The sequence below is a fragment of the Struthio camelus genome, chromosome 33 (assembly GCF_040807025.1).
Source record: "Struthio camelus isolate bStrCam1 chromosome 33, bStrCam1.hap1, whole genome shotgun sequence".
NCBI lineage: Eukaryota > Metazoa > Chordata > Aves > Struthioniformes > Struthionidae > Struthio > Struthio camelus.
The window spans coordinates 36,357-60,195 of NC_090974.1; the positions used below are offsets into that span (position 1 = coordinate 36,357).

The 23,839-nt window shown below is 62.5% G+C and overlaps 3 protein-coding genes across 4 annotated transcripts; 2 read left to right on the plus strand and 1 right to left on the minus strand.

The window, feature by feature from the left end:
• The first annotated feature begins 109 nt into the window (after nt 1–109).
• Nucleotides 110–5,509, plus strand: LOC138063656 (uncharacterized). 2 transcript variants are annotated; one of them, XM_068923393.1, is made up of 3 exons: nt 110–158; nt 2,239–2,736; nt 3,010–5,509. In XM_068923393.1, the coding sequence occupies exons 1-3, from the start codon at nt 128–130 to the stop codon at nt 5,091–5,093; spliced, it is 2,613 nt and encodes an 870-aa protein (XP_068779494.1). In that variant the 5' UTR covers nt 110–127; the 3' UTR covers nt 5,094–5,509. The 2 variants fall into 2 exon arrangements, with proteins under 2 accessions (XP_068779494.1, XP_068779493.1); XM_068923392.1 differs by lacking the exon at nt 110–158 and adding an exon at nt 396–1,255 and having other exon boundaries at nt 1,286–2,736.
• Nucleotides 5,510–6,849: 1,340 nt separating this feature from the next.
• Nucleotides 6,850–16,631, plus strand: LOC104139204 (synaptophysin-like protein 1). The gene is made up of 5 exons (XM_068923372.1): nt 6,850–6,983; nt 11,368–11,486; nt 12,655–12,865; nt 14,238–14,414; nt 14,502–16,631. The coding sequence occupies exons 1-5, from the start codon at nt 6,915–6,917 to the stop codon at nt 14,625–14,627; spliced, it is 702 nt and encodes a 233-aa protein (XP_068779473.1). The 5' UTR covers nt 6,850–6,914; the 3' UTR covers nt 14,628–16,631.
• Nucleotides 16,632–16,719: 88 nt separating this feature from the next.
• LOC138063651 (trypsin-like) lies at nt 16,720–23,067 on the minus strand. The gene is made up of 6 exons (XM_068923371.1): nt 22,964–23,067; nt 22,148–22,194; nt 20,548–20,701; nt 19,202–19,455; nt 18,135–18,271; nt 16,720–17,497 (listed from the first exon to the last, which is right to left on the minus strand). Exons 2-6 carry the CDS (start codon nt 22,188–22,190, stop codon nt 17,345–17,347), a joined length of 741 nt encoding a protein of 246 aa, XP_068779472.1. The 5' UTR covers nt 22,191–22,194; nt 22,964–23,067; the 3' UTR covers nt 16,720–17,344.
• Between the last annotated feature and the right edge of the window lie 772 nt (nt 23,068–23,839).

Consider the following 23,839-nt stretch of genomic DNA (forward strand, 5'->3'; position numbering starts at 1 on the left):
ATTGGGCGCGGGGCCAAGGCGGGGCGGGGGCGAGGGGGGAGATGGGGCGTGGCGCGCGCTGATTGGGCGCGGGGTGTGTGTGTGTGTGGGGGGGGGGGAAGCGCCTGAGGGAGCGAGGCGCGTGCGCATGCGCGCGCGGGCAGCCGGGCGCCTGGCGGGTGAGTGACGCGGGCTGGCGGGGCGGGCGGGACCATTGCGCGCGGGACCGGAGGAGGAGGGGGGGGAGGGAGGGAGTCGGGCGGGACCATTTCGGCGGGTGAAGGGGGGGGGAGCGCACCCCCGGGGGCGCCCGTTGCCCTTAGGGAAGAGGGGGGAGGAGGAGGGTGTCCCGGAAGGGCCCATTCCCCCGGCTGCGGGGGGGGGGGTGGGTGGGAGGGTCCATTCTGCTTCTAGGGGGGGTGGAAGAAGCCATTCCTCAGCCGGGGGTGCCCGGGAGAGGCCATTACCCCCGACGGGGGGGAGGCAGGAGGTCCCATTACCCCAAAGCCGGGTGTCCAGGAGGCCCCAATCCCACCCAGAGGTGTCTGGAAGGACCTGTTCCCATCATGGGGGTGTCCGGGAGGCCCCATCCCCGTCACAGGGATCTCCAGGACAAGCCGTTGCCCTGGGTAGGGGTGTCCAGGAGGATCCGGTGCCACCCCGGGATGCTCAGGAGGCCCCATTCCCATCACAGGGGTGTCCAGGAAGACCCAATCCCATCACAGAAGTGCCTAGGATGGCCCAATGCCACCCAGGGGTGTCTAGGAAGACCCAATCCCATGATAGGGTTGTCCTGGAAGACCCAAACGCATGACAAAAGCACCCAGGAGAACCTAATGCCACTCGGGAGTACCCAGGAGAACCCGATCCCATGATAGGGTTGTCCAAGAAGACCCAATCCCATCACAGAGCTTCCCAAGTGGACCCAATGCCACTTGGGGGTGCCCAGGAGGACCCAATCCCATGATAGGTTGTCTAGGAGGACCCAATCCCAGGATAGGGTTGTCCAGGAAGACCCAAACCCATCACAGAAGTGCCCAGGAGAACCTAATGCCACCCAGGGGTGTCCAGGAGAACCCATTCCCATCACAGGGTTGTCCAGGAAGACCCAAACCCATCACGGAAGTTCCCAGCAGGACCTAATGCCACTCGGGGGTACCTAGGAGGACCCAATCCCATGATAGGGTTGTCCAAGAAGACCCAATCCCATTACAGAGCTTCCCAAGTGGACCCAATGCCACTTGGGGGTGCCCAGGAGGACCCAATCCCGTGATAGGTTGTCTAGGAGGACCCAATCCCCTGATAGGGTTGTCCAGGAAGACCCAAACCCATCACAGAAGTGCCCAGGAGAACCTAATGCCACCCAGGGGTGTCCAGGAGAACCCATTCCCATCACAGGGTTGTCCAGGAAGACCCAAACCTATCACAAAAGCGCCCAGGAGAACCTAATGCCACCCCGGGGTGTCCAGGAGAACCCAATCCCATGATAGGGTTGTCCAAGAAGACCCAATCCCATCACAGAGCTTCCCAAGTGGACCCAATGCCACTTGGGGGTGCCCAGGAGGACCCAATCCCGTGATAGGTTGTCTAGGAGGACCCAATCCCCTGATAGGGTTGTCCAGTAAGACCCAAACCCATCACAGAAGTGCCTAGGAGAACCTAATGCCATCCAGGGGTGTCCAGGAGAACCCATTCCCATCACAGGGTTGTCCAGGAAGACCCAAACCCATCACGGAAGTTCCCAGCAGGACCTAATGGCACTTGGGGGTACCTAGGAGGACCCAATCCCATGATAGGGTTGTCCAAGAAGACCCAATCCCATTACAGAGCTTCCCAAGTGGACCCAATGCCACTTGGGGGTGCCCAGGAGGACCCAATCCCCTGATAGGGTTGTCCAGGAAGACCCAAACCCATCACAGAAGTGCCCAGGAGAATCTAATGCCACCCAGGGGTGTCCAGGAGGACCCAATCCCATGATAGGTTGTCTAGGAGGACCCAAACCCATGAGAGGGTTGTCCAGGAAGACCCAAACCCATCACAGAAGTTCCCAGGAGGTCCTAATGCCACCCCGGGGTGTCCAGGAGAACCTATTCCTGTCACAGGGTTGTCCAGGAAGACCCAAACCCATGATAGGGTTGTCCAGAAAGACCCAATCCCAGCACAGAAGTTCTCAGGAGGTCCCAATGCCACTCGGGGGTACCCAGGAGAGCCCAATGCCAACGCCACCCCGGGGTGCTGATGCCGCTCTCCTCCCCACAGCCGCCGCCATGCCGGCACCCCGCTGCACCCTGTGCCCCCGCCCCGCCGCCCTGCGGCGCCCCAAGACGGGCCAGGCCCTTTGCCGGCCCTGCTTCGTGGCCGCCTTCGAGGAAGAGACTCACCGGGCCATCGTGGCGGGCCGCCTCTTCCGGCCCGGCGACACGGTGGCCGTGGCCGCCTCGGGCGGCAAGGACTCCTCGGTGTTGGCCCACCTCTTGGCCCGCCTCGACCGCCGCCACCGCTACGGCCTCCGCCTCGTCCTGCTCTCGGTGGACGAGGGCATCGCCGGCTACCGGGACGACTCGTTGGCCGCCGTGCGCCGGGCCCGGGGCCACCTGCCGCTGCTGGTGGTCTCCTACGAGGCGCTCTACGGCTGGAGCATGGACCGCGTCGCCCGCCGCCTCGGCCCCGCCAACCACTGCACCTTCTGCGGCGTCTTCCGCCGGCAGGCCCTCGACCGCGGCGCCCGCCTCCTCGGCGTCGACAAGATCGCCACCGGTGAGGGCGCTGGGAGGGGACGGGGCGAGCTTGGAGTGTGCTGGGGAGCACTGGGAGGGTACTGGAATAGCACTGGGAGGGGACTGGGGACGTTTGGAGAGCACTGGGAGGGATTGGGAAGGCACTCGGGGAGCTGTGAGGGTACTGGGAAGCACTGGGAGCTACTGGAGTAGCACTAGGAGGGGAATAGGGGCACCTGGGGGGGCACTGGGAGGTACTGGGAGGCCCCAGGGAGCGGTGCCGTGGCCCCGCCGTGACCTGTGTCCTCCCCAGGCCACAACGCCGATGACATTGCCGAGACGGTGCTGATGAACTTCCTGCGCGGCGACGTGGCCCGGCTCCGGCGGGCGGCCACCGAGGCCACCGACATGGCCGCCGAGGCCGTGGCTACCACAGGGACCCCGGGGACGGCCACCGAGGCCACCGGCATGGCCACCGAGGCCACCGGCATGGCCGCCGAGGCCACCGGCATGACTGCTGAGGCCATGGTTACCACAGGGACCCCGGGGACGGCCACCGAGATCACCAGGACAGCCACCGAGGCCACCAGCATGGCCGCCGAGGCCATGGCTACCACAGGGACCCCGGGGACGGCCACTGAGGCCACCCAGACGGCCACCAAGGCCACCAGGACAGCAGCTGAGGCCACCAGGATGGCCACTGAGGTCATGGCTACCACCGGGACAGCAGTGGGGGCCCCAGGAATGACCACCGAGGCCACCAGGATGGCCACCGAGGTCATGGGTAGCATGGCGGACGTTGGGAAGGTCTCTGAGGCCACCAGGACCACAGGGACGGTCCCTGAGGCCACAGGGACGGTCACCGGCGTCGTGGGGACTACAGGAACAGCCGTAGGGGCCGCGGCAGTGGCTACTTTGACCCCCGGAGAGGCCACAAGTGTCACAGAGGCCACCACAAGCTCTGGCGGGTCCACCCCAACCGTCACAGAGGCCGCCGGGTCAACGGATTCTGCCAGAGGAGCACCCATGGGAAGCATGGAGAAGACCGCAAGAACCTTGGAGGCCACCATGAGGGTCTCAGGGGCCACTGAGAGCCACACGGAGCCCACCAGGAGCCCCGTGGAGACGGCAAACTCCATAGAGGCCACCGGGAGCCCCATGGAGACCACGAACTTCACAGAGGCCTCCGGGAGCCCTACGGAGGCCACCACGAGCTCCACGAAGGCCCCGAGAAGCTCCATGAAGGCTCCCAGGAGCCCCACGAAGGCCACCAGGAGCCCCACGAGGGTCCCCCGGGTGCCGAGACCCCCGGCGGCGGTCCCCCCGAGCCCGGGGCTGGCCCCGTGGCCGGCGGTGCCCCGCTGCAAGCCCTTGCGGCACGCCTACGAGAAGGAGATCGTCCTCTACGCCTACTTCGAGGGGCTGGACTACGTGAGCACCGAGTGCGTCTACGCGCCCCACGCCTACCGGGGCCACGCGCGAGCCCTCCTCAAGGACCTGGAGGCCACCCGGGCCAGCTCCGTGGCCGCCTTGGGGCACTCGGGCCGCCGGCTAGCCGTTGGGGCCCACGTGGCCACCAAGGCGCTGGGGGCCTGCGCCCGGTGCGGCTACGCCGCCAGCCAACCCTTCTGCAAGGCCTGTGTCCTCCTGGCCTCCCTCAACCGTGGGCTACCTCGGCTGGGGCTGGGCAAGCGGGCCCTGGGGCTGGCCGGCGGCGTTGGTGGCCACGGGGCTAGCGACCTTGGGGTCGGTGGCCATGGGGTTGACAGCCGTGGTGTTGGTGGGCACGTGGGTAGCGATCACGGGGCTGGTGGCCACGGAGATGATGACCGTGGGGCTGGTGGCCCCTGGGCTAGTTGCCACGGGGCTGGTGGCCACGGGGCTGGTGGTGCTGAGGTTAATGGCCACGGGGGTGGTAGCGACTGGGTTGGTAGCCGTGGGGCTAGTGACCGTGGGGCTGGTGGTTGTGGAGATGGTGGCCATGGGGCTGGTGGTTGTGGAGATGGTGGCCGTGGGGTTTGTTGCCAGGGGGTTGGTGGCCATGGGGCTGGTGGTTGTGGAGATGGTGGCCGTGGAGATGGTAGCCGTGGGGCTTGTTGCCAAAGGGCTGGTGGCCCCGGGGCTAGCGACCGTGGGGCTGGTGGTCCTGGAGATGGTGGTCCTGGAGATGGTGGTTGTGGAGATGGTGGCTGTGGAGGTGGTGGTCATGGGGCTGGTGAGCATGAGGCTGGTGGCCGTGGAGACGGTGGCCGTGGGGCTGGTGGCCCGGGGGCCAGCCGGGGTGGGGAGGAGGAGGAGGTGGAGGTGGAGGTGGTGGGCCGGGGGGGCCGGGTGCAGCGGCGGCGGGTGCTGGGGCTGGGCCGGGCCCGGGGCGCCCTCAACATCTGGGACTTCTAGTGGGGGGGCAACTGGGTGGGGGGGGGACTGGGGGCAACTGGGAGGGGCCATGGGGCAACTGGGAGGTGGGGGGGGAGTAGGGGGCAATTGGAAGGGGGGGGAACTGGGACAATGGTGGGGTCCTGGGGCTGGGGGCAGGTCCCTGGGGAGGAGGGGGTGGAGCCTTGGGGCAGTGGGTGGGGCTAGGAGGGAGGGGGCGGGGCTGCTGCAGGGCCAGCCCCTCCCACAAGAGTCCTGCCCTGTTGCACCAAGCCACGCCCACCCATCAAGCTCCACCCACCAATGGGGGGGTGGGCTGCTGCCTGCCTCTGCTGTCATGGGGGGGGGTCCCCCTTATGCAAATGAGCTGGGTGCTGGGGGCGTGGCTATGCAAATGAGCAGCACCCAGGCTAATAAAGCGATTGTTGTGCGTGTAATAGGAAAAAGTTATGCAAATGAGGTGAGCGCCGGGGGTGGGGCTATGCAAATGTGTGGGCTGCCAGGGGGTGGGGCCAGCCATGCAAATGAGGGGAACAAAGTGGGGGAGGGGGCGGGTCCAGCTGTGCAATGAGGGGGTGATGGGGGTGGGGTGGGCATGCAAATGAGGGGAGTGTTGAAGGGGCGTGGCCAGCTATGCGCATGAGCAGAAGGGTGCAGAGGCGGGGCCGGGCATGCAAATGAGCAGAACGCCGGGGGCGGGTATGCAAACGAGCAGAATACCGGGGGCGGGGCCGGATATGCAAACGAGCAGAACGCCAGGGGCGGGGCCGGGCATGCAAACGAGCAGAACGCCAGGGGCGGGGCCGGGCATGCAAACGAGCAGAACGCCGGGGGCGGGGCCGGGCATGCAAATGAGCAGAACGCTGGGGGGCGGGGCCGGGTATGCAAACGAGCAGAGCGTCGGGGGCGGGGCCGGGTATGCAAACGAGCAGAACGCCGGGGGGCGGGGCCGGATATGCAAACGAGCAGAACGCCGGGGGGTGGGGCCGGGTATGCAAACGAGCAGAACGGCGGGGGCGGGGCCGGATATGCAAACGAGCAGAACGCCGGGGGCGGGGCCGGGTATGCAAACGAGCAGAACGCCGGGGGCGGGGCCGGGTATGCAAACGAGCAGAACGCCGGGGGCGGGGCCGGGTATGCAAACGAGCAGAACGGCGGGGGCGGGGCCGGGTATGCAAACGAGCAGAACGGCGGGGGCGGGGCTGGATATGCAAACGAGCAGAACGCCAGGGGCGGGGCCGGGTATGCAAACGAGCAGAACGCCGGGGGCGGGGCCGGGCATGCAAACGAGCAGAACGCCGGGGGGCGGGGCCGGGTATGCAAACGAGCAGAACGCCGGGGGGCGGGGCCGGGTATGCAAACGAGCAGAACGCCGGGGGCGGGGCCGGGTATGCAAACGAGCAGAACGCCGGGGGCGGGGCCGGGTATGCAAACGAGCAGAACGCCGGGGGGCGGGGCCGGGTATGCAAACGAGCAGAACGCCGGGGGCGGGGCCGGGTATGCAAACGAGCAGAACGGCGGGGGCGGGGCCGGGTATGCAAACGAGCAGAACGGCGGGGGGCGGGGCCGGGTATGCAAACGAGCAGAACGGCGGGGGCGGGGCCGGGTATGCAAACGAGCAGAACGGCGGGGGCGGGGCCGGGTATGCAAACGAGCAGAACGGCGGGGGGCGGGGCCGGGTATGCAAACGAGCAGAACGCCGGGGGCGGGGCCGGGTATGCAAACGAGCAGAACGGCGGGGGCGGGGGCGAGCTGCGCGGCGGCGGCGGCGCGGCCCCGCCCTTCTGGCGTGACCCCGCCTCCCCGCCGACGTCACTTCCGCCGCGGTTGCCAGTACAGAAAATGTCGGGGCTGCGGCTGGATCTGGGCCCGGCCAAGGAGCCGCTGGGGCTGGTGCGGGGCCTCCAGTGGGTGCGTGGCGGGGGGCGACTGGGGGCACTGGGAACGGTGGGGGGGTTACTGGGAGGGAGTGGGGATACTGGGAATGGTGGGGGGGTTACTGGGAGGGTGGAGGTGGGTGTGGGAGTGTTACTGGGAGGGAGTGGGGGTACTGGGAATGGTGGGGGGGATACTGGGAGGGTGGAGGTGGGCGTGGGAGTGTTACTGGGAGGGAGTGGGGATACTGGGAATGGTGGGGAGGTTACTGGGAGGGAGCAGGTGGGCGTGAGAGTGTTACTGGGAGGGAGTGGGGATACTGGGAATGGTGGGGGGGATACTGGGAGGGTGGAGGTGGGCGTGGGAGTGTTACTGGGAGGGAGTGGGGGTACTGGGAGGGAGCAGGTGGGCGTGGGAGTGTTACTGGGAGGGAGTGGGGATACTGGGAATGGTGGGGGGGATACTGGGAGGGAGCAGGTGGGCGTGGGAGTGTTACTGGGAGGGAGTGGGGATACTAGGAATGGTGGGGAGGTTACTGGGAGGGTGGAGGTGGGTGTGGGAGTGTTACTGGGAGGGAGTGGGGGTACTGGGAATGGTGGGGGGGTTACTGGGAGGGTGGAGGTGGGTGTGGGAGTGTTACTGGGAGGGAGTGGGGGTACTGGGAATGGTGGGGGGGATACTGGGAGGGTGGAGGTGGGCGTGGGAGTGTTACTGGGAGGGAGTGGGGATACTGGGAATGGTGGGGGGGTTACTGGGAGGGTGGAGGTGGGTGTGGGAGTGTTACTGGGAGGGAGTGGGGATACTGGGAATGGTGGGGGGGTTACTGGGAGGGTGGAGGTGGGTGTGGGAGTGTTACTGGGAGGGAGTGGGGGTACTGGGAATGGTGGGGGGGATACTGGGAGGGTGGAGGTGGGCGTGGGAGTGTTACTGGGAGGGAGTGGGGATACTGGGAATGGTGGGGAGGTTACTGGGAGGGAGCAGGTGGGCGTGAGAGTGTTACTGGGAGGGAGTGGGGATACTGGGAATGGTGGGGGGGATACTGGGAGGGTGGAGGTGGGCGTGGGAGTGTTACTGGGAGGGAGTGGGGGTACTGGGAGGGAGCAGGTGGGCGTGGGAGTGTTACTGGGAGGGAGTGGGGATACTGGGAATGGTGGGGGGGATACTGGGAGGGAGCAGGTGGGCGTGGGAGTGTTACTGGGAGGGAGTGGGGATACTAGGAATGGTGGGGAGGTTACTGGGAGGGTGGAGGTGGGCGTGGGAGTGTTACTGGGAGGGAGTGGGGATACTGGGAATGGTGGGGAGGTTACTGGGAGGGTGGAGGTGGGCGTGGGAAGGTTACTGGGAGGGAGTGGGGATACTGGGAATGGTGGGGGGGTTACTGGGAGGGAGCAAGTGGGCGTGGGAGTGTTACTGGGAGGGAGTGGGGATACTGGGAATGGTGGGGGGGGATACTGGGAGGGTGGAGGTGGGCGTGGGAGTGTTACTGGGAGGGACTGGGGATACTGGGAATGGTGGGGAGGTTACTGGGAGGGAGCAGGTGGGCGTGAGAGTGTTACTGGGAGGGACTGGGGATACTGGGAATGGTGGGGAGGTTACTGGGAGGGTGGAGGTGGGCGTGGGAGGGTTACTGGGAGGGACTGGGAGCACTGGGAATGGTGGGGGGGATACTGGGAGGGAGCAGGTGGGCATGGGAAGGTTACTGGGAGGGAGTGGGAGCACTGGGAATGGTGGGGGGGATACTGGGAGGGAGCAGGTGGGCGTGGGAGGGTTACTGGGAGGGAGTGGGGGTACTGGGAATGGTGGGTAGGTTACTGGGAGGGTGGAGGTGGGCGTGGGAGTGTTACTGGGAGGGAGTGGGGGTACTGGGAATGATGGGGGGGGATACTGGGAGGGAGCAGGTGGGTGTGGGACTGTTACTGGGAGGGAGTGGGGATACTGGGAATGGTGGGGGGGATACTGGGAGGGAGCAGGTGGGCGTGGGAAGGTTACTGGGAGGGAGTGGGAGCACTGGGAATGGTGGGGGGGATACTGGGAGGGAGCAAGTGGGTGTGGGAGGGTTACTGGGAGGGAGTGGGAGCACTGGGAATGGTGGGGGGGATACTGGGAGGGAGCAGGTGGGCATGGGAGGGTTACTGGGAGGGAGTGGGGATACTGGGAATGGTGGGGGGGATACTGGGAGGGAGCAGGTGGGCGTGGGAGTGTTACTGGGAGGGAGTGGGGATACTGGGAATGGTGGGGGGGATACTGGGAGGGAGCAGGTGGGCGTGGGAGTGTTACTGGGAGGGAGTGGGGATACTGGGAATGGTGGGGGGGATACTGGGAGGGAGCAGGTGGGTGTGGGAGGGTTACTGGGAGGGAGTGGGGGCACTGGGAATGGCGGGGGGGATACTGGGAGGGAGCAGGTGGGCGTGGGAGGGTTACTGGGAGGGAGTGGGGATACTGGGAATGGTGGGGAGGTTACTGGGAGGGTGGAGGTGGGCATGGGAAGGTTACTGGGAGGGAGTGGGGATACTGGGAATGGTGGGGGGGATACTGGGAGGGAGCAGGTGGGCGTGGGAAGGTTACTGGGAGGGAGTGGGAGCACTGGGAATGGTGGGGGGGATACTGGGAGGGAGCAAGTGGGTGTGGGAGGGTTACTGGGAGGGAGTGGGAGCACTGGGAATGGTGGGGGGGATACTGGGAGGGAGCAGGTGGGCATGGGAGGGTTACTGGGAGGGAGTGGGGATACTGGGAATGGTGGGGGGGATACTGGGAGGGAGCAGGTGGGCGTGGGAGTGTTACTGGGAGGGAGTGGGGATACTGGGAATGGTGGGGGGGATACTGGGAGGGAGCAGGTGGGCGTGGGAGTGTTACTGGGAGGGAGTGGGGATACTGGGAATGGTGGGGAGGTTACTGGGAGGGAGCAGGTGGGTGTGGGAGTGTTACTGGGAGGGAGTGGGGATACTGGGAATGGTGGGGAGGTTACTGGGAGGGAGCAGGTGGGCGTGGGAGTGTTACTGGGAGGGAGTGGGGATACTGGGAATGGTGGGGAGGTTACTGGGAGGGAGCAGGTGGGCGTGGGAAGGTTACTGGGAGGGAGTGGGAGCACTGGGAATGGTGGGGAGGTTACTGGGAGGGTGGAGGTGGGCGTGGGAAGGTTACTGGGAGGGAGTGGGAGCACTGGGAATGGTAGGGAGGTTACTGGGAGAGAGCAGGTGGGTGGGAGAAGGTCACTGGGGGTACTGGGAATGGTGGGGGCGTTACTGGGAGGGAGCAGGTGGGTGTGGGAGGGTTACTGGGAGGGACTGGGGGGGTGGCGGTGGGTGTGGGAGTGTTGCTGGGAGGGACTGGTGGCACTGGGAACGGCAGAGGGGTTACTGGGGGGAAATAGGGTTGCTGGGGTGGGGTCCTGGGGGGGAGACTGGGATTGCAGCAATTAACAGCCCTCATTAATTGCAGTTAATGCAAAAACCGGCTTTTTTTGTTGTGTCTGGTAGGAACAATTATTAGCAATTATTAATGAGAAAAATAACAGTTATTAGGAGTTAATGAGACCCAGTAGTGATAATTGTGGCTATCTTAATCTGTTGCTGTTAATATTAATAACTGCAGTAATAACTGCTAATAAATTATTATTACCCCCCAAATTGCTAGTGATTCTGGTGCGTCATAGCTTAACGATGCCTGTGGATAATTACTATTTATCATTGATTATCTATTTGATAATCAACCGCGATTACCGCTGCCAACCGAAGGGCCGTTTTTTAGTAATTAGAGAATCTTCGTTGATTTATTGCCGCCTGTTGCCGGTGACTTTAGCTCTTCGGTCTTGCAAACGCTCACCGATAGGCTGCCGTATCGGTGGCAATTAGCGGCGGTTATCGCAGCTAATTATCCCCGGCAGTAATTGGGCGGAAGGGAGCACCGGTAGCGATCGTTATTAACGCTCTTTGGGCCGGATCGTGCCGTTAACGGGGTTTATCCTCCGGCGAGGGGCGGGGGGGGGGATTTACGTCCTGTAATCGCAGCGTTTCGGTTAATAACTCGCCGAATAACTCAAAATTATTAGGCTAGAGCTAATAATTCCCGGAAAAGCTGCAAATTTGGGTTGGTGATTGCAGTGTGCTTTATTTTAGAGCAAACGCGGTTTTTTTTGGCTGCGGCGAGTTTTAACTAGATCTACCGTTTTTTAGTTCCTGCCTTAGTAACCTGAGTGAAAATCCTAAATTTTAGGTCAAATTCCTGTTGAGAGCAGCAGTTTGGAGCTAATAACCTGCACGATAAATTTAACCCCTCGTTGCGAGCCCGCTGATGGATTCGCTCGGTGGCGGATGATTTCTGCCCCACGGTGGCTTCTGCGCCTTCCTAATTAAAAATTATTATTAAAAAAAACCCTCCAAACCACCTTTTTCCTCTTTTTTTCCCCCTTCCCCCCCCGCAGATTTTCTCCATTTTCGCCTTCGCCACGTGCGGCGGCTACAGCGGCGACGTCTCCTTCTGGGTGAGCTGCTTCGGCGGCCCCAACACCACCGTGACGGCGGCGTTCGGTTACCCCTTTCAGTGAGTGTTGGGGTCTGCCAGGGGCTTTTTTGGGCGTCTTGGAAGATCCACGAAGGGATGGGGACGGTCCCTCAACCCTGGATGGAGAAGAGGAGAGAGGCGGTGATGGGTTTGAGAACCCCGTGGGTGGCCACCAACACCTGTAGGCCGTGGCTGATGGGAAATGCAGCTCCGCGAAGGGTTTTTTGGGAGCCTTCGAAGGGACAAGAAGGTCCCCTCAAACCTGCTGAAGAGGAGAAGAGAGGCGGTGATGGGTTTGAGAGCTGTACGGGTGGTCAACAGCACCCATTGGACGTGGCTGATGAAAAGCAGAGGTTTCGGAAGGGTTTTGGGGGTCCTGGAGAGCTCAAGAAGGGATGGGAAGGTCCCTCAAACCCGGATGGGGAAGAGAAGACAGCTGGTGACAGGTTTGAGATCCGTATGGGCAGCCAGCAGCACCTGAAAGACGTGGCTGATGGAAAATAGGGATCTGCAAGTAGCTTTTGGGATTCTTAGAGGGTCCAAGAAGGGATGAGAAGGTCCCCCAAACCTGATGGGGAAGAGCAGAGAGGTGGTGAGTAAGTTTGAGAGCCGTACGGAGGGCCAACAGCCCCTGCAAAGCGTGGCTGATGGAAAACGGAGGTCTGTGGAGAGATTTGGGGGTCTTAGAGGGTTCAAGGAGGGCTGGGAAGGTCCCTCAAACCTGAACGGAGAGAAGAGAGAGGTGGTGATGGGTTGGAGAGTTGTGTTGGCAGCCACCAGCACCCGTAGCACGTGGCTGATGGAAAACAGAGGTCTGTGAAGGGTTTCATGTGGTTTTGAGGGATGAGAAGGTCCTCCAAACCTGATGGAGAAGAGGAGAGAGATGGTGATGGGTTTGAGAGCCAAGCGGGTGTCCGACAGCACCCACAGGATGTGGGTGAGGGAAAATGGAGGTCTGTGAAGGGTTGGGCGGGGGGGGGTTGATGGCCCAAGAAGGGATGGGAAGGTCTCTCAAACCTGGATGGGGAAGAGGAGAGAGGTGGGGACGGGTTTGAGAGCCGTACGGGTGACCACCGGCGCCTGTAGGAGGCGGCTGATGGAAAACGGAGGTCTGCGAAGGGTTTTAGGAAATTGCGAGGGTTGAAGAAGGGCAAGAGGGTGCCCTTGGCCGGGGACGGGAGCCGAGCGGTGTCCCCTCGCCCGGCAGGTTGAACTACGCCACCTTCGCCCCCTCGCTGAAGAACCTCTGCAACGAGACGTGGAGTGCCGACGTGCACCTGGTGGGCGACTTCTCCTCCTCCGCCCAGTTCTTCGTCACCGTGGCCGTCTTCGCCTTCCTCTACAGCATGGCCGCCCTCGCCGTCTACCTGGGCTACTTCCACCTCTACCGCGGCGCCGGCGGGAAGCTGCCCATGGCGGTGAGTTGGGGGGAGAAGACGGGGGGGCAACACCTGGTGGGGAGCCCCCTGCCACCGTTTTTGGGGAGAGGTGGGGCAGGTCTGTTGGCCAGACTACAACTCCCAGCATGCCTTGTGCGGCCCATGCATGGGAGGCATCATGGGAGTGGTAGTCCTGGCCACCACCTGGTGCCTATGTCCTCCCTAACCAGGCTGCATTTCCCCACAATGCACCAGAGCTCCAGGGGCATCATGGGAGTTGTAGTCCTGGCCACCACCTGGTGCCTATGTCCTCCCTAACCAGGCTGCGTTTCCCCACAATGCACCAGAGCTCCAGGGGCATCATGGGAGTTGTAGTCCTGGCTGTTTCCCGTTCTCTCTCTAGGGCTGCCTGGTGAGGTGGCAACCCCCCCGCCCGTGATGCATGGCCTCATTGGCTGGACTGCGACTCCCATGAGCCTTTGTGGTGCCTCCTGGCCAGCCCTGAGCTGTGGTGCATCGTGGGGATTGTAGTCCCGTTGCCCCTCCCCTCTTAGAAATACCCCTGGGAGGGGGCCCTGTGCCCATGGTGGGTGGGGGGGGGAGGAAGGGGGTGTTTTAGGGGAGGGTCGAGGGCAGTTTTGGGGGGGGGGGAACGGGGGGCATTGGGGGGGGGTTAATAACCCCCTCTGAATTTCTCTCCTACTGCTGCTGTGGACAGGACGTGAGGTAAGCGCCATTCCCTCCCTTTTTGGGGAGGTGGGTTAATCCCCGCTCTGAGTCCCCCCAAAACCAGTGAGGGGGGGGTGGGCAGGGTTTTGGGGGGGGGGACAATACAGAGAACCGCCCCTTGTGTTGGGTGGACTCCAAGAATTGGGGTTCACCCCCCCTGCTGTGGGAGAAGAGGGGTCTCCCACCTTCTCAGGTTTTGAGGGTCCCTGGGCTGTGGGACTTGGGGGGTGCTCCTAGGAATTGGGGTCTGTTTCCTCCTGTCCCCAGATTTTGGGGCCCTCCAGGTTAGAGGGACTCAGGTGCCCCCCCCAGAATTGCAATCTGTCCCCTCCAGGCCTCAAAATGTTGGGGTCCCCCCAGGTTGGTAGGACTCAGGGTGTCCCCAGGATTTGGGAGCTGTCTCCTCTGAATCAGGTTTTGGGATCTCCCAGCCCTGTGGGACTCAGGTGCCCCCCCCCCCCCCGAATTGCAGTGTGGCGTCGTCAGCCCCCAGATTTTAGGGTCCCCCACATCTGTGGGACTTGGGTGCCCCCAAGAATTGGAGTCTGTTCCCTCCGACTCAGGTTTTGAGATCTTCTGGTTGATGGGACTTGTGGTGCCCCCAGGTCCCCTATCTCCCCCTAGGACTCTCCCAAGATTTTTAGGGTCCCCCTAACCCCACCGTTTCCCACCCCCCACCCAGGACTTCCTGGCCACCGTGGCCTTCTCCTTCCTGTGGCTTGTGAGCACTTCGGCGTGGGCCAAGGCCCTCACGGACGTGAAGACCTCGACCGGGGCCCCCCTGCCCGACTGCCACCCGCCTGCTGCGGCCTGCTTCCCGGCGGGGGTCAGCCCCATGGGCTCCCTCAACGTCTCCGTGGTGGGTCCTGGGGTGGGGGAAACCGAGGCAGAGCTGAGGGTAGATTTTTTTTTTTTGGGGAGCTCTCATGCCATCCCTCTTCTGCAGGTCTTCGGCTTCCTCAACCTGGTGCTCTGGGCCGGCAGCTCCTGGTTCGTCTACAAGGAAACCAACCTCCACCGCCCGCCCGCGCCGCCCCCCGCTGCCCCCTCCGCCGTGCCCGGGGCCATGTAACCTCCCCTGGCGTCCCCCTGGCGCGGCTCTGCGGTGCGTCCCCTCTCTTCCCAGCCCCTCTTGTCCCCACCGTGTGATTGTCACCAGCACCGTTCTGAGCCCTAGTCCAGGGAGATGCCGCCATGTCCTCCTTCAGGTTTTTTTTTTTTTTTTTTTTTTTGCCAAATTTGGAGTGTTTTGGGGTATCTTTGGGCTTGATGGGGTGGGTTTTTTAAGCTTATTTTATTGCGGGAGGCACCCGGCAGCCAGCGGGAGGTGCCGGTGAGGCCCTGGGAGGAAGGGTAGGATGTTCTTTGGGGCAGGATGGGTGGGGACTGGCCCTAGCCACATGGGTTGGGTGCTGGGTGGGGGGGGGCCTGTGGGCGAGGTGGCGTCCGCCCCTTGGCGTGGGAACGGCTGCGTGGCGTTGGCTGGTTGGCCCCGGGCACGGATCAGCTGCGATTGGAACAGGCTCGAGGATGAGGTGGGGACGTACAAGAAGAGGTTGGACCGACCTCAGTTGGCCTTAGCCTGGTCCCTCTTCTGGCCTCTTCTAGTTGGCCTGGGTAGGGACTGGGTGGAGTTGGTCAAGACCTGGGTTGACCGTTGGTTCTTTGGGTTGGCCCAGGTTTGGTTTGGCCTTGTCTCATTGGCCTGTCGTGGACCTTAGTTGACCGTTGGTGGTTGCTTGGTCCAGGTATGGGGTTGGTACAGGCACAGATTGGCCTGTTCTGGTTGGCCTGGGTAGGGATTAGGTCGAGCTGGTCAAGACCCGAGTCACCCGTTGGTTAGTTGGATTGGCCTTGCCTCATTTGCCTGTCATGGATCTCAGTTGACCGTTGGTGGTTGCCTGGTCTAGACATGGGGTTGGCCATCACTGGCTGGGTTGGTGCAGGCCTGGATTAACCCATTCCAGCTGGTCTAGGTAGGGATTGGGTCAGGTTGGTCAAGACCTGACTTGACCATTGGTTCTTTGGGAGCAGCCTTTGGTTGGTGCTTTCTCATTGGTCTTTTGCAGACTTGGGTTGGCCAGTGGTGGGTGGATTGGCCTGATTAGGGATCAGGTTGTTAGTTAAGACCTGAGTTGAGTAGATCAGGACCTGATTTGGCCATTGGCAGATGGCTTGATCCAGATCTGGGCCTGACCATTGGTGGCTGACTTGGAGCAGGCCTGGATCGGCCTCTTCTGGTTGGTGCAGTGAAGAGCTACTTGGCCATTGGTGGTTGCTTTAATCAAGACCATGGTTGGCTGGTGGTGGCTGGGTTGGTTTTGGCTTTGATTGGCCTCTGCCAGTCAGGTTCTTCCAGGCCTTGCTTGGCCATGGTGGTTGGCCCTGCCCAGAGCTCGACATCTTCCAGTTGGCCCCTTCAAGACCTGGCTTGATTGTTGGGTTTGCGTCTTCCCGGTTGAGTCCCTCAAGACCTGGAGCGACCGTTGGTGATTGGTTTGATCCAGATCAACGAGGCCTTCTCTGATTGGCCTGTTCCTGACTGAGATTGCCTATTGGTGGTTGAGTAGATCGAGGCACGAGCTGGCCGCAGGCTTGGATCAGCTTCTTCCCGTTGGGTCCTTGTAGACATTGACCATTGGGGGCCGGCTTGAGCCTGCCCCGACTCGGCCAGCTCAGTTGAAGCCGAGTTGCTCCCTCCACTTTCTTCCTCTCAGGGCTCCACCCATGGGTGTCAGGTGCCCCTGGTCCCCCCTGGCCGGGGTCCCCCACTCCTCCCGCCCTCGGGGATCCGGCAGGGATAAACACTACAGGCCCCGCTGTTACCCTGTTGCTCCGCTGCTTCAGTCCCACTTTGGTGGGCAGAGTTAAGGTGACCCTGGCTTGCTGGAGCCGAGGGAGAACTTGCATGTGGGCCAAGTTAAGGTGGTGGCTGCTGTCCCCCTCACCCACTTCCTGCTGTTAAGCAATGTCCCCCTCGTGCCATGTTCTCTCCACAGGGGGTCCCTGTCCCCCCCCCCCCCTTCCCCTTTTCTGCAACTGCCTCAATAAAGAGATTATTGGAGAACTCCAAAAATCCATATTGGGGGATGTGTCCTGGGCCCCAGCGACTCCCCACCCTGGCAGGGGACCCTGTGGGGTGGACAGGAGGGTTTTTAGGGGGCAGATTTGGGGGCTGCCACGTCTGGTGGAGGAGAGCGGAGTGCAGAGGTGGACTCAAGGCTGGTTTTGCTCCCAGTTTATTGCCCCTTCCCCAAATCTGTGTCCTCCCCTTGTCTCTGTGTTGCCTAGTTGCAGCCTGTGGTGGCCTGGATCTAGTTTGTGTCCCCCCCTGTCCCCAGTCATGGTCTCTGGTGGCCCAGATCCATGTTCCTGTATCCCTAGTTGCGGTCTGTGGTGGCCTGGATCCATGTCACAGTTGGGAACATGGATCTAGGCCACCGTGGACCACATGTCCCTTGTCATGGTCTGTGGTTGCCTGGATCCATGCCCTCGTGTGCCTATTTGTGGTGGCCCAGATCTGTACCCTGAAGGGGTCTGTGGTAGCCTGGGTCTGTGTTGCCAGTTGTGGTCCATGGTGGCCTGGATCCATGTCCCCATCTCCCTAGTTGTGGCAGCCCAGATTTGTGTTGCCAGTTGTGGTCTGTGGTGGCCTGGATTCATGCCCCCGTGTCCCTGCTTGTGGTCTGTGGTGGCCTGGATCCACGTCCTCATGTCCGTAGTTGTGGTGGCCCAGATCTGTCTCGCCTCCTGTGGTCCGTGGTGGCCTGGCTGCATGTCCCTGCGTCCCTAGTTTCTGTTCATGGTGTCCAGGATCCAGCCCACGTAGTTGCACACCCGTGTGTAGACCCCCGGGCGCCCAGGGAGGGCACAGGTCTGCAGCCCCCATGACACGATGCCTTGGAGGGTCCCGTTGCAGGACAGTGGCCCTCCGGAGTCACCCTGTGGGGAGAGGGGACAGTGTTGGGGGAGAGGACATTGGGGAGAGGGAGATCTTGGGGCTGGGGGAACATCTTGGGGGGGGGGGTGTCCAGGGTTAGGGGACATCTTAGAGGGGAGTCCCAGGTTGGAGGATGTCCTCAGGGTTCCCAGGGGTGGGGGAACATCTCAGGGTGGTTCCTGGGGCTGGGGGACTTTCCTGGCCCTGGGCCTATCCCCCCTGGGGATGTCTTTGGGGGGAGGGGGGGTGTTCCCAGTCTGGGAGACATTTGGGGGGGGGTCAAGTCCTGGAGCTGGGGAACCCCTTGGAGCCATGAAGGGAGAAGGTCTCTGGGCTGAAGGACACATGGAGCTGGGGGGACATCAAGGCTGGGTGGCCGTGGGCTGGGAACTGTGGATTTGGGGGGGGCGGGCCAGTTCTGCATTTGGGGGGGGGTCCTAGGGGGTGGGTGGGAGGGGCCACAACATGGCAGGGGTCCTTTGGCCTTGAGGACCTTCTGACCCAAGAAGGGGCAATAGATTGGGGTGTTCCTTGTTCTTGAGGGAAAACTTGGGGAGGTCCCACTCGGGGGGGGGACAGTAATGAGTTTAGGGGTTCCCAGCAGAGAGGGGGTTGGGGGGCGGGGGAGGGTCCCGGCACCTGGCAGGAGTCGATGCGCTGGTTGCGCACCCCGGCGCAGAGCATGTTGGGGGTGATGCGGCCCGGGTAGGCCTGGCGGCAGGACTCGTCGGAGAAGATCTCCACGTAGGCGCAGATCAGGTGCCGGGGCTGGGTCACTGTTTGGGGGGGGGGGAAGCACTGAGAAGAGGGGGTGAGAGGGGTGAGGGACACCCCAGGGCCAGCAGGACCTTCCTCTTGGGTTCCTCTTGGGTTCCTCTGGGGTTCCACCAGCGAGGAACCTTCCTCGCTTGCCTCCAGGCAGTTCCTCCAGGCTTATCTCCCAAGGACGGGGTGACCTCCACCCTTGCACCCATCCCTTACTCCTGCTTAACTCCAGGTTTATCCCTGTGAATAACGACCCTGCTCCTTGGCTTACTCCGGGTTAATTAGCTAATGAGCAACCCCATGCTCTCCAGGGTTGTTACTTGCTCTAGTGAAGAGCCAACCTTGCTCCTTCACCTGGCTTAACTACGACCCTAGTCCGGGTTTGCTGCTTTAGTCTGGGCTTATTACAACTTTACTCCAGGCTTACTACGACTTTGTTTTTCCGCTGGGCTTTGCTTCATCTACGACCTTACTCCGGGTTTAACTACGACTTTGCCCTTACCCTGACTTTACTCCAACCTTACCCCAGGCTTTACTTTGACCTTACTCTGGGCTTTCCTCACTCCGGGTTTAGCTACGACTTTGCCTTTACTCCAACCTTGCTCTGGGCTTAACTACGACTTTACTCTGGGTTTATTATGGCTTTACTCGGACTTTACTCTGGGCTTCCTACAACGTCACCTTTACTCCGCCCTCGCTCCAGACTTAACTATGACTTTACTCTGGGCTTCCTACAGCTTCACCTTTACTCTGCCCTTGCTCCAGACGTAACTGTGACTTTACTGCGGGCTTCCTACAGCTTCACCTTTACTCCGCCCTCGCTCCAGACCTAACTATGACTTTGGGCTTCCTACAACGTCACCTTTACTCTGCCCTTGCTCCAGACCTAACTGTGACTTTACTCCGGGCTTACTCCGCTGTCCCCCCGTGTCCCGGCTCACCTTGGGGGGTGGTGATGGTGCCCCAGCCCGAGACGAGGCAGGTGGTGCCGCTGGGGGCGCAGGTGCGGGGCAGCGCCAGGGGCTGCACGGTGGGACCCAGCTGCACCGGCCGGTCCAGCTGGAGCAGCGCGAGGTCGTTGTCGAGGGTGCTGGCGTCGAAGGCCGGGTGCCGGATGGCCCGCACCACCCTGCGGTCCTGCTCCGTCCCCTCCACCAGCTGCAGGTCGTTCTCCCCCAGGCGCAGCCGCAGGCCCCTGCGCCCGATGTGGGGGTGGCGTGCGGGTGGGAGGCGGAGAGGCCATGGGGACAAATGAGGAGGGAGGGGACGTGGGTGGGGATAGAGATGGATGCGGAGAAGGGAGGGGACGTGGATGAGACGTGGGGACACAGATGGGCAACGTGGGGTCAGATGATGGGGACACGGGCCATGAAGACATGAGGAAGGGGACATGGGACATAGAGATGGATGCAGAGGAGGAAGGAGACGTGGATGAGACACGGGGACGCAGATGGGCAACGCGGGGACAGATGATGGGGACACGGAGATAGATGTGGAGGAGGAAGGGGACATGGGACATAGAGAAGGATGCGGAGGAGGAAGGGGACATGGATGAGACATGGGGACAAATGAAGGGGACGTGGATGGAGATTCAGAGATGGATGCGGAGAAGGAAGGGGACGTGGATGGGACACGGGGACGCAGATGGGCAACGTGGGGACAGATGAGGATGGGATATGGAGATGGATGTGGAGGAGAAAGGGGACATGGGACATAGAGATGGATGCAGAGGATGAAGGAGTCGTGGATGGGACATGCGGACGCGGGTGGGGATACAGAGATGGATGCGGAGAAGGAAGGGGACAGGTAGACAACGTGGGGACATGGGATGTGGGGACAGGTGAGAAAGGGGACACGGAGATGGATGTGGAGGAGGAAGGGGACACATGGGGCAAACATGATGAAGGGAACGTGGAGGAGAAGGAGACATGGATGGGGACATGGATGGGACACAAGGAAAGATGAAGGGGACATGGATGGGAAGCCAGGTGGGACACAGAGATGGATATGGAGGAGGAAGGAGACACAGATGGGACGTGGGGATTGTCCTCATCCCGTGTCACTGTCCCATGCCCCCGTTCCAGTCCTGTGACCCCGTCCTCCATGCCAAAGCCGTGTCCCCATCCCCTGTCCTCGTCCCCATCCCGTGTTCCCGTCATGTGTCCCTCATCCCCTGGCCGTGTCCCTGTCCCCATCCCATGTCCTGGTCCTGGACCCCTGTCCCATCTCCCTAGCTCATGTCTCCGTCCTGTGTCCCCCGGCCATGTCCCTGCGCCCGCGTCCCCACCTGTAGAGGCAGTGGGCGGCCGAGAGGACCCAGCGGGGCCGCAGGAGGATGCCACCGCAGCGCACGGGCTGGTAGATGTAGACCTGCCAGGGCTGCGAGTGGGGGATGCAGGGGTAGCCCCCGATGATCCGGTCCCCGTCGTCCTGCGCCCCACCTGGGGACGGGGACGTGTGGGACGGCGCCGGCCACCCGGAGCCACCCGTCACGTCCCGTCTGCGCCGTGGGGACGTGGCCCTTCCCCGCCCCCCCCATCAACTCCCATCCCCACCATGGGGACGCGGGCCACCCACGGGGTCACCTCCCTGCTGCAGCGACGTGGGCCACCCACCGTGGGGACACAGGCCACTGCCAGGTCCCCTCCTGAGCCTTCTTTGGATGGAGAAGGGACATGGATGGGGACGTGGGTGGGGAGAGGACGTGGATGAGGACACGGACTGGGACAGGGATGGGGACATGGGCTGGAAAATGGGTGTGGACATGGATGGGGAGAAGACGTGGATGAGGACACGGACTGGGACGCAGGGACAGGGATTGGGACGCAGGCAGGGACGTGGGTGGGGAGGGGACATGGATTGGGACGTGGACGGCAACACGGGTAGGGAGGGGACACGGACAGGGAGGGGACATGGATGGAGACATGGAGGGGGACATGGGCAGGGAAGGGACATGGCCAGTGGGGGAAACGGCCAGGGACATGGATGGGGACACCAAGGAGGACGTGGACAGGGAGGGGACATGGGCAGGGAGGGGACATGGGCAGTGGGGGAAACGGCTAGTGACATGGATGGGGACACCAAGGAGGACGTGGACAGGGAGGGGACATGGGCAGGGAGGGGACATGGGCAGTGGGGGAAACGGCTAGTGACATGGATGGGGACACCAAGGAGGACGTGGACAGGGAGGGGACACGGGCAGGGAGGGGACATGGGCAGTGGGGGAAACGGCCAGGGACATGGATGGGGACACCAAGGAGGACGTGGACAGGGAGGGGACATGGGCAGGGAGGGGACATGGGCAGTGGGGGAAACGGCCAGGGACATGGATGGGGACACCAAGGAGGACGTGGACAGGGAGGGGACATGGGCAGGGAGGGGACATGGGCAGTGGGGGAAACGGCCAGGGACATGGATGGGGACACCAAGGAGGACGTGGACAGGGAGGGGACATGGGCAGGGAGGGGACATGGGCAGTGGGGGAAACGGCCAGGGACATGGATGGGGACACCAAGGAGGACGTGGACAGGGAGGGGACACGGGCAGGGAGGGGACATGGGCAGTGGGGGAAACGGCTAGTGACATGGATGGGGACACCAAGGAGGACGTGGACAGGGAGGGGACATGGGCAGGGAGGGGACATGGGCAGTGGGGGAAAGGGCCAGGGACATGGATGGGGACACCAAGGAGGACGTGGACAGGGAGGGGACATGGGCAGGGAGGGGACATGGGCAGTGGGGGAAACGGCCAGGGACATGGATGGGGACACCAAGGAGGACGTGGACAGGGAGGGGACATGGATGGACATGGGCACAAAGGGATGTGGAGCGACACGAGGGGACACATGGGGGCACCTGGGGGGGGAGGGGACAGGGGACCCCACCTACCTGCTGTCACCAGGAGGAGCAACACGAAGGGCAGCAGCTCCATGGTCCTGCGGGGACACAGTGTCACGGGGACGTCCTGGCCCCAACTGTCCCTGTTGTCCCCCATCCCCCATCCCTCCGTCCATCCCTGCGCTCCCCGTCCAGCCTTGTGTCCCCCAGCCTCCCTCCTTCCAGCCTGTCTTCCCTCTCCCCTTCTTCCATCCATCTCTCCTTCCACCTCTCCTTCCACCTCTCCTTCAACCCTTCCTCCTTCCATACTCCTTCCATCTCTCCATCTCTCCTTCCTTCTCTCCATCTCTCCTTCCACCTCTCCTTCAACCCTTCCTCCTTCCATACTCCTTCCATCTCTCTCTCTCCTTCCATCTCTCCATCTCTCCTTCCTTCTCTCCATCTCTCCTTCCTTCTCTCCATCTCTCCTTCCACCTCTCCTTCAACCCTTCCTCCTTCCATACTCCTTCCATCTCTCTCTCTCCTTCCATCTCTCTCTCTCCTTCCATCTCTCCATCTCTCCTTCCTTCTCTCCATCTCTCCTTCCACCTCTCCTTCAACCCTTCCTCCTTCCATACTCCTTCCATCTCTCCATCTCTCCTTCCTTCCCTCTTCCCTTCCCTCTTTCCATCGCCCCCTTCTTCCTCCTTTCATCCTTCTTCATCCTTTTCTTCCTCCTTTCATCTCCCTTTCCCTCCTCCTCCCATCTCTCCCTCCTTCCTCCTTCCATCCCTCTTCCCTTCCCTCCTTCCATCCCTCTTTCCTTCCCCCTTTCCCTTCCTCCCCTCTGTCCTCCCCGTATCCGAGCCCCCAGGGCGCTGGGGCCACCTGCCGTGTCGGAGCGGGTCGGAGAGTGTCGGAGCGTGTCGGAGCGACCGCGGGGGCAGCGGTGGCCCCGTTTTGTGCTCGGCTCGGCGGGGCCGGCCCTGCCCCGATCCGCCCCTGGGCCGCGTCGGGGAGCGAGGGAGGGAGGGACGGATGGAGGGAGGGATGCAATGGGGGAAGGAGGGATGGAGGAAGGGAGGGATGAAGAGGTGAGGTGGGGGATGGATGGAGGGATGGAGGAAGGGTGGGATGGAGGGATGCAATGGGGGATGGAGGGATGGAGGAAGGGAGGGATGAAGAGGTGAGGTGGGGGATGGATGGAGGGATGGAGGAAGGGTGGGATGGAGGGATGCAATGGGGGATGGAGGGATGGAGGGAGGGAGGGATGAAGAGGTGAGGTGGGGGATGGATGGAGGGATGGAGGAAGGGTGGGATGGAGGGATGCGATGGGGGATGGAGGGATGGATGGAGGGAGGGATGAAGAAGTGCAAGGGGGGATGGATGGAGGGATGAAGAAGTGCAAGAGGGGATGGATGGAGGGATGCAATGGGGGATGGAGGGATGGATGGAGGGAGGGATGAAGAAGTGCAAGGGGGGATGGATGGAGGGATGAAGAAGTGCAAGAGGGGATGGATGGAGGGATGCAATGGGGGATGGAGGGAGGGATGGAGGGAGGGATGAAGAAGTGCAAGGGGGGATGGATGGAGGGATGAAGAAGTGCAAGAGGGGATGGATGGAGGGATGCAATGGGGGATGGAGGGAGGGATGGAGGGAGGGATGAAGAAGTGCAAGGGGGGATGGAGGGAGGGATGAAGAAGTGCAAGAGGGGATGGATGGAGGGATGCAATGGGGGATGGAGGGAGGGATGAAGAAGTGCAA

Excerpts from the sequence above, each read along its gene's own strand:
- LOC138063656 (XM_068923392.1), top strand. The coding sequence starts at position 1,953 with ATGATAGGTTGTCTAGGAGGACCCAAACCCATGAGAGGGTTGTCCAGG. Across the intron at positions 2,737-3,009 it reads CGTCGACAAGATCGCCACCG|GCCACAACGCCGATGACATT; the intron begins GTGAGGGCGCTG and ends TGTCCTCCCCAG.
- LOC104139204 (XM_068923372.1), top strand. The coding sequence starts at position 6,915 with ATGTCGGGGCTGCGGCTGGATCTGGGCCCGGCCAAGGAGCCGCTGGGG. Across the intron at positions 6,984-11,367 it reads TGGTGCGGGGCCTCCAGTGG|ATTTTCTCCATTTTCGCCTT; the intron begins GTGCGTGGCGGG and ends CCCCCCCCGCAG. Across the intron at positions 12,866-14,237 it reads GCGGGAAGCTGCCCATGGCG|GACTTCCTGGCCACCGTGGC; the intron begins GTGAGTTGGGGG and ends CCCCCCACCCAG.
- LOC138063651 (XM_068923371.1), bottom strand. The coding sequence starts at position 22,190 with ATGGAGCTGCTGCCCTTCGTGTTGCTCCTCCTGGTGACAGCAG. Across the intron at positions 19,456-20,547 it reads GCCGCCCACTGCCTCTACAG|GGGCCTGCGGCTGCGCCTGG; the intron begins GTGGGGACGCGG and ends CATCGGGCGCAG. Across the intron at positions 17,498-18,134 it reads AGCGCATCGACTCCTGCCAG|GGTGACTCCGGAGGGCCACT; the intron begins GTGCCGGGACCC and ends CTCTCCCCACAG.